At 49.2% G+C, this 7,841-nt stretch overlaps 1 protein-coding gene across 2 annotated transcripts; it reads left to right on the top strand.

Annotated features, from left to right (window-relative positions):
• The first annotated feature begins 387 nt into the window (after positions 1–387).
• LRATD2 (LRAT domain containing 2) lies at positions 388–6,373 on the top strand. 2 transcript variants are annotated; one of them, XM_019643421.1, is made up of 3 exons: positions 388–441; positions 673–1,085; positions 1,640–6,373. In XM_019643421.1, exon 3 carries the CDS (start codon positions 1,736–1,738, stop codon positions 2,666–2,668), a length of 933 nt encoding a protein of 310 aa, XP_019498966.1. In that variant the 5' UTR covers positions 388–441; positions 673–1,085; positions 1,640–1,735; the 3' UTR covers positions 2,669–6,373. The 2 variants fall into 2 exon arrangements, with proteins under 2 accessions (XP_019498966.1, XP_019498968.1); XM_019643423.1 differs by lacking the exons at positions 388–441; positions 673–1,085 and adding an exon at positions 1,152–1,175.
• The last annotated feature ends 1,468 nt before the right edge of the window (positions 6,374–7,841 follow it).

The raw sequence follows: 7,841 nt of genomic DNA on the forward strand, positions 1-7,841 counted from the left end.
GCTAGCTTCAAGGGACATCTAATAAACAGAACGCAGGTCTGGGAAGAAAGCCAGTAAGTAAGTCTTTCTGTTTTATACTGTTTCCTTTCTGTGAATGTTTTTTCCTACTCCAAAATTTCACAGCACTCACTCTGGAAATACCTTTAAACTGACGCACTTCTCGAGCCGTCCCAGTAAAAAAATTTTTTTCTGTGATCATTGGCAAGAAATACGTTCGAAGAAAGACAATAAGTCTGTTTCCTAATGACTTTCTCCCTCTCCAGGTACTGTGGCAAAAAAAGGGGCGAAGGAGAAAGGAAACAAACAGCAAACTCTTATTCCCTCTCTCATCTGTATCCTGTCAGGTGGTGTTTGCCTTCCAACTTTTTAAAGCGCGCAGCTCGGAAAAATGCGAATTGAGCAAGCAGTGAGGGCCCCACAGCAGGCCCTTGCTCTAAGAAGGTTAGCGAGGTTCCCCAGTGGCCGGGGTTGACACCTGCGGTCAGACTGCCAGCCCAGCCAGCCTGTAGATTATTTACCAGCGGGATTTAAACCGGCTCCAGCGTGGGGGCGTGGCCTGGGTGGAGCCCCTCGGTCGGGGTGGGCGGGGCCGGGGCGGGGACCCCGGAGGCTCTGCGCCGTGTGGGAAAGACCCAGGCTTCGGGAGCGTGCGCCTGTCTCTTTAAATGCCAGGGGCTGCTCTCCCGCCCGGGAAGCCCGGAGCCGGATCTACAATCCCGTCCCTCCCGCTCCGGCGCTTGTTGCTCGCCCAGCCTGAGCAGGAGCTGCGACCGCCCGGCAGCCGGTCTGCTCCTTCTCCTTCTTTTCGTGTCCCACCTTCCCCGAGAGCCGGTTGAACGGGGAGCAGTAGACTCAGCGCGAGGGAGGAGGTGTGGGGTGAAGCGGCATTGCCCCCCACCTTCAAGTCTTTGGGCTCTACGTAGCCAAGGGGGCAAGACATGCGTCGCTCCCCCCTGTCCAGCTTCGCTGCCGCCCGCGTCAGGAGAGGAGGAACTGAGGAGCCCACACCTGCAAAGTCACCCTAGAAGTCTCGGGGTGCGGCCAGGGGCCCCTCCCCGTTTCCCAGGGCCTCCACCTCTCGGCGGGTGAGTTTGCGCAGGTAACCCGAGCTAGAGGGCCGGCGCGCGGGGGAGGGACGGGCCAGACTGGAGGAAAAAGCGACGCAGGTGAGCCAGGTAGGGTGGCTCACCTGCTCGGACCGTGCTACGCGATCCTCGCCGGTTTCCTCGGGGAAGGAGGCGGGGGTAGGGGGTGGGGTGGGGTGGGGGGTCTCAGGGACCAGCTTAAGGGCCCCAAGGAGAAAGGGGAGTTAGGAATTTAGGGACTGTAGTAAAGTTTCTCTTCCTTTCCCTCTCCTGCCTGGGCTTGGCAGGTAGGGCGCTGGCGGAAGCGGTAGGAGCTGCTGATGCAATGGGCTTTTGCCGGAGTGAGATGAAGGGCTGGGGGCGGGGGAGAGCTGGAGTTGCCTGGCCTCCTGTGACCGTGACCCTAGAGGTGGAGAAATGTGGGAAGGCTCACTACATCCGAGACTCCCCGTAGAATGACTCCCAGGTGCTCGACCCGATCCTTTCTTCCTCTTAACAAATCATCCTTTACACGGAGAGGCTCCTATACAGTCCTTGCCTTCCTCTCCCAACAGGTGGTCTCAGCCCCTGTCCGGGGACCCGTGCCAATGACCCTAGTGGTGCTTTCTCTTTCTCCCCTTGCGGCGGTGTGAACGTGTGTCCGCAGCGTGATGGGCAACCAGGTGGAGAAACTGACCCACCTAAGTTATAAGGAAGTTCCCACCGCCGACCCGACGGGCGTGGACCGGGACGACGGGCCTCGCATTGGGGTCTCCTACATCTTCTCCAATGACGACGAGGACGTGGAGACGCAGCCGCCGCCCCAGGGGCCAGATGGCAGTGGCTTGCCTGGCCGCGGGGACGGGCTGCCACTGCCCCCACCCCAGCCCTACGACCCGCGGCTGCTCGAGGTGGAGTGTTCCGTGTTCTACCGCGACGAGTGCATCTACCAGAAAAGCTTCGCGCCGGGCTCCGCGGTGCTAAGCACCTACACGCCTGAGAACCTGCTCAACAAGTGCAAGCCTGGCGACCTGGTGGAGTTCGTGTCGCAGGCGCAGTACCCGCACTGGGCAGTGTACGTGGGCAACTTCCAGGTGGTGCACTTGCACCGGCTGGAGGTGAGCAACAGCTTCCTGACGGACGCAAGCCAGGGCCGGCGCGGCCGTGTGGTGAACGATCTGTACCGCTACAAGCCGCTGAGCCCCAGCGCGGTGGTGCGCAACGCACTAGCGCACGTGGGCGCCAAGGAGCGCGAGCTGAGCTGGCGCAACTCTGAGAGCTTCGCCGCCTGGTGCCGCTATGGCAAGCGCGAGTTCAAGATCGGCGGCGAGCTGCGCATCGGCAAGCAGCCCTATCGGCTGCAGATCCAGCTCTCTGCGCAGCGCAGCCACACGCTCGAGTTCCAGAGCCTGGAGGACCTGATCATGGAGAAGCGGCGCAACGACCAGATAGGGCGCGCAGCGGTGCTGCAGGAGCTCGCCATGCACCTGCATCCGGCGGAGCCCGAAGAGGGCGACAGCGACACCGCGCGGACTACGCCGCCTCTCGAGCGCCCCCCTGCGCCGGGCCGGGGTGAGGAGGACCGAGAGGCGGTCGTGCACTGACCCGCGAGCGGAGTGCAGAGCGGTGAGAGGTAGCTGTTTGCAGCAGCCGCTGCTCTCTCCCTCATCTCACTCCTCCACCATCTTCTGGGCCCCATCTGGGCTCCTGGGCCGTTTGGAAAACCGAGAGTTGGCGAAATGCGCAGCCAGCTGTGGCTTGAGCATGCTATCTGGGACAGAGGAGGAAGAGGGAACAGGTAGGAGCGCTTTGATTGGGGGCACACCTGCCTGCCCTCAATCTGCCTTCCTTTCTGAGATGGGGCAAACTGTGGTCGCGCCTGACACTTAATCCCTGCTGGACCTGGGTCCAAAATTGACTCTTCCTTTGCACGCGGGGGTGGAGAAAAGTTCCAAGTATCAACACCTGCCATTGCCCCCTTCCTGCTTCCCTCCTACCCTGGGCTTGAAGGATGCCCTGTACTAAGGCCAGAGTGGGTTTGCTGAGGCGCCAGGCAAGCGCAGAGAGCCGCTTGTCTGCTACCCCAGTGGAGCTGCGTGTGGGATCCTGGAGGCCGGGGTGATTTATTTTATGGGATTCCTGGGTGCAAGACTGGAGAAACCAGGACCAGGTCTGGGAGCAGCAGACCAAAAGCAAACAGCCGCCTGTGAAGTGTAACAAATAGTTGAGTAAATTTGGGCTACAAAACAAAGACTTTGCTACTTCCCCCCTCCGAATCCCCCAGTAATTCATCTTCTGGAGCTGGCTTCTAGCTGAGTCTCTTGCTTCCTCCTCCATCCATCCACCACTTTCCAGGTTGCAAGTAAATCATTGTCATGGACCAGCTAGGGGAAGGATTCAGTGATGGTGCTGTTTGGCCACCTTTGTTTCTTGCCTGTTATTGTGGGCACTTAACAGCTATGTTATTTATTATCAAAGGAGGGACTAGCTAGCCCTTTGTGTCTCTGATCTAATTACACCCGCTTGGCTGTGTTCATCCTCAGTCCCACACGGGGTTGGCAGGTGCCACTCCTAAAGTATACACTACAGAAGCAGCCAAACAGGGTTGCCCTGGCAGGAATTAGTCAATCCCTCCCACTCCCCAGTGAACCCCATTCCTGAACAGCGAAGGTAACCTTTTTAAAATGTAAGGCTTTGGTGGTGGTCCTGTGAATTTTAATTTTCCCTCACTGCCCCATCCCTCTCACTTTTGTTCTGCTGCTGGTAAAATCTTAGGCTTGAGGCATATTTCAATAAGTATTTTGATAGCCACACCTGATGCACACTTAATTCAAGCTGCAAAGTCTTGTTATAGTGCAGCAGCCTCCTTGTTGCTTGGAGAACACCCCTTCAGAATGCTTGCTCAATTACGAGAGGTGATGGCCATTACAAATGCCACCTGATGTAGTCAGTGCTGAATGTGGTGACAGCCCTGAAGCACAGGTTGGTGTTGGTGGGATCTGTTGGCAGCAGGCTTGCTGGTACTATTTGGTTCTGCTGCTGAGCTACTATTTGCTTTCCAATGAGACTTTTAAAAAATGTTACCACTGATCCCTTGTATTCACGTGAGCTCTTTAATGATGTGTGGCCTCGATTTCAGAATGCACCTCTGCTGCACACCGCCCTGCTACTGCTGTCTCAAAAGTTGAGTCAAGTTTCTCTTTCTCTCGGGAGTCATTAGCGATAGCACTGAACAAGTCATGTTGTGACCTAAATCTTAGAGCTGGAGTAGAATCATACTTGAGTGTTCTACAGCCGTGGTCATCCTTGGGCTTTCTGCCTAGAGATGTCTAAACAAAGGCAACAGGACTTGAAGGATTTTCTTGTATACTTTTTTTCAAACTTGGGAATCGAGGCCATTTTTAAAAGCCTCCATAGCACCTCAACATGACATCATTTCATTACAAGGGCATTAGCTGTGTCTCCTGTTTGTATAGGGATCACCAAAGAAGTCCTGTCATTGTGTTTGTTAAAGATGAACCACACCCAGCCCCAGTCTGCGACTTTGGAGAAACATCAGTCTCCTCCTGGAAATGTAGGTCTAGTTTAGTGAATCTCACTGCCTTGTGTTTATTTTCTTTTGCTCATGGAAAAGTGGAGTGAGATAAACATGGGTAAAGACATAAGGAGAGCCGGCTATACCTGCAGATTTGGATTCTCTTTTACGCTTAACACAGTAGTGGAAATGGAAAGGAATGACCAATGTGCAGACAGCAGGAACGAAGAAGAGCAAAACGGCACCGCCCAGCACATCTGGGCTAGCTAGCCAACGCTTTCCCACTCCCCCATCTCTGTCACCCTCCTTTGCCCTCAAATGGAAAGTGAATGTCATTGGTCATACTGAGGCAGAACAGTGCCTACCTGCTGTTGCAAATGATCGGCTTTTTGTAAGAAGTCTCAGTGTGAAGGAAGAACTGTAAGATCTACACCGACAGTAGCATCCTGCCTCTAGAGAAGAGGTTTTGGATAACTGGGCTTGAAAATGACCTAGAAGAGGGAATAGATGTACTCCAGACCCTGCTTTCCCATTTAAAACAAGTGTTTTTCACAGGTTACCAGAGATGTGAAATGCGTAATACTTAGGGACAGTAATTCCACTGGAAGTTTTCTTAGGGTTATCAAGCTTCAAGTGGAGCACCAACCAACCAGTGAAGGTGCCAAGAAAAGGAGAACCGAAACAACTCTTGGCTCTTTCCTCAAGATGGCAGTGTTGTGGACAAATGAGTTTTTAATGCCAGGCAATGGCGACATCTGGCACTTTACAAAATATATTTATATTTAATGATTTTGTTTCTCCTTAGGATTAAGACTTTAGAGTTATTTTGTACTGTGAATTACGGATGCTCTTTGAAGGAAAGAAATAACACTTCTAATGTTCTTCCAAAGGTCTGGCAGGGATAAGCAGGGCACCTGACCGGAACGTACGCTAAATGTAATCAGACAAATTCTATTTTCTTACTTGAGCAACTATTTTATTGAGACTGCTTATGTATGTCAGAGGAGCCCACAACTTCAGCGACACAACTTTTTGTATTGAAAGAACACAACTTTTTGTAGTTCTTCCACATTTAATTTAAAATAACTTTATAGCACTAACATGCCTAGCAGAGGACTTGACTCCAGACCTTTACGGAAATTTTTAGTTTTTATGAAAAATGACCCTTCAGCGGTTAAACTTCTCATGTCTTTGGTGCTTCTGGCCCTAATAGCACTACTAGACAACACTACAGCCACATGGAAACATATTTTTGGAAGCAAAACTTTAATTTTATACGACATATGCTATGGAGAGTGAAGAAAACTTAAGGACTACTTGTTTTCTATTTTTTTCTTAACAAAATGGAATCCACTGTGTTGAAGACTCTTGATATTATGTGATTGTCTAACCATTTTTTATAAATTAGCATAAAATTTAGTGTGATCATGGTCACTGAATGGATTTCTTTGGAAAGTTATATTTTATTTATGAATTTTTTTTTTTAATCAGGGTTAACTAACACTTGACTGGTTATTCAATGTTTCGTTCTGTTGTTTTGTTCTTAGCTGTAATACTTGTAACTCACGGAGAATTACACTAACATAAATTCCACATGTATTTTTATTTCCCAGTGAATTGTGTAAACTTTATTTTTGTTGATTGTATGTTAAATCAATGTTATGTTCTCATACCACTTCTTGAGAAGGAGGTACTGATTTGAAATTGTATCATTTCCTTCAAAATGAAGGGCATTGCTTAGTTAAATAAAAGATTGATGATATCTTTTAAACCATTTCCTCTTCACTATGTCTTATTAAAATAAAATCTGTCAAGTCCTTTTGAAAAATGCTATGAGGGTTTCCAATAAACCATCTATTGGTGTTAATTGAATTTTTATAATGTATATATAATTTTTTTTCCCACTTACATACCTTTTTCTGCCATTTTTGGTCCAAATCCAAGCTACTCAACTTACCTGCTATATTTATATAAATATATTTATATAAATATATATATATACACACACACTGTTAGTGTGTATCATCTTTTCATTGCTTAGCAAATATTTGATGAATTCACTTAGTGACTGAAAGCCTTCCCTGCATTTACTGTGTGAGAATGAATCACCCATTACTTCTAGGCTATCAGTGTTCATTAAAGAAAATGTCTCATGAACATAAATTGTGAATACACATTGATGTTTCAGAATCCATGCAAAGGTTGCTGCAAAGCACATTCACATTTTGGAATCTGCTGGGGTGTTCGGGGATGAAGATCAGTAATCCATGTTGCGTCTTAGGTGGTTTCAGAGTCCCGGACAAAGGGAACGGGCTCAGTGAGTAATTGAATTGCAGAAGATGGGCCAATGTGATCACGTGGCACTGTTGTCATGATAAGGGATGCAGGTGCCAATAATGGATAAAAGGATCAGATGTGGCATCTGGGACTGGCATTTGGGAGGTCCCAAAGCCAGCCCCTGAAGCCGCTACCACAGTCCTGCGAGGTTCAAAAGCCTGAGCTTAGTCAACAGATTCCTGTGAGAACCTTAAGTAGGAGGAAAGTTGAATGCTGAAGGTTATAGGGAGCTCAAGGAGCAGTGAGACCATTTTCCCCTAGAGTGGGAGGCCTTAATGTATCGTGGTTCTCATTGCACAAAAAAGCAGAGGGAGACAAGCCTGATCCAGAATGTGTATGTATACTTGGGTGATTTTGGTGTCGTGTGCTGTTTCCATTTCCGCTAAGTGGACTGAGCTTGCTTCATGTAGGGCAGTGACATGTTTGGAAGCGTTTACAAGGAGCTCTGCAAGAAACAGGCCTAGACTATGTACAGAAAGCTTTTATTTCCTTTTCCTGAATTTACTGAAAAAAAACAACTGATTGAACAAATACAGCAATTTCATCAGCAGAGTAGATGCAAAAAGGGTTAGTGTCCCCACATGCAATCACAACAGGGTACTAAGTTCTTCATGAAGGGGTAAAGGGTGCTGAGTCCTCACCTAGGTACCAGAACACACAGAAGTCAAAAGCAAACAAAAGCCTTGAGAGACAGTCCCTTGCCCCTGAGCTTGTGTTTAAGGGGAAACCAATTTCCCTCCTACAAGAGGACAGATTGTAGTAAAAAAAACAGCCCTGATACATTCTGATGGTTGGTAGGTATTCAAAATAAGGCAGATGTGTGTGTGGGTTGAATTGGAGTACTCCCATTGGAGCAATCAGATGAGAAAATGAAGGGGCAAATAATGATGGGAGAATAGATGTAA

The sequence above is a fragment of the Hipposideros armiger genome, unplaced genomic scaffold, assembly GCF_001890085.2.
Source record: "Hipposideros armiger isolate ML-2016 unplaced genomic scaffold, ASM189008v1 scaffold_78, whole genome shotgun sequence".
In the NCBI taxonomy this organism is placed as follows: Eukaryota; Metazoa; Chordata; class Mammalia; order Chiroptera; family Hipposideridae; genus Hipposideros; species Hipposideros armiger.

Excerpts from the sequence above, each read along its gene's own strand:
- LRATD2 (XM_019643421.1), top strand. The coding sequence starts at position 1,736 with ATGGGCAACCAGGTGGAGAAACTGACCCACCTAAGTTATAAGGAAGTT.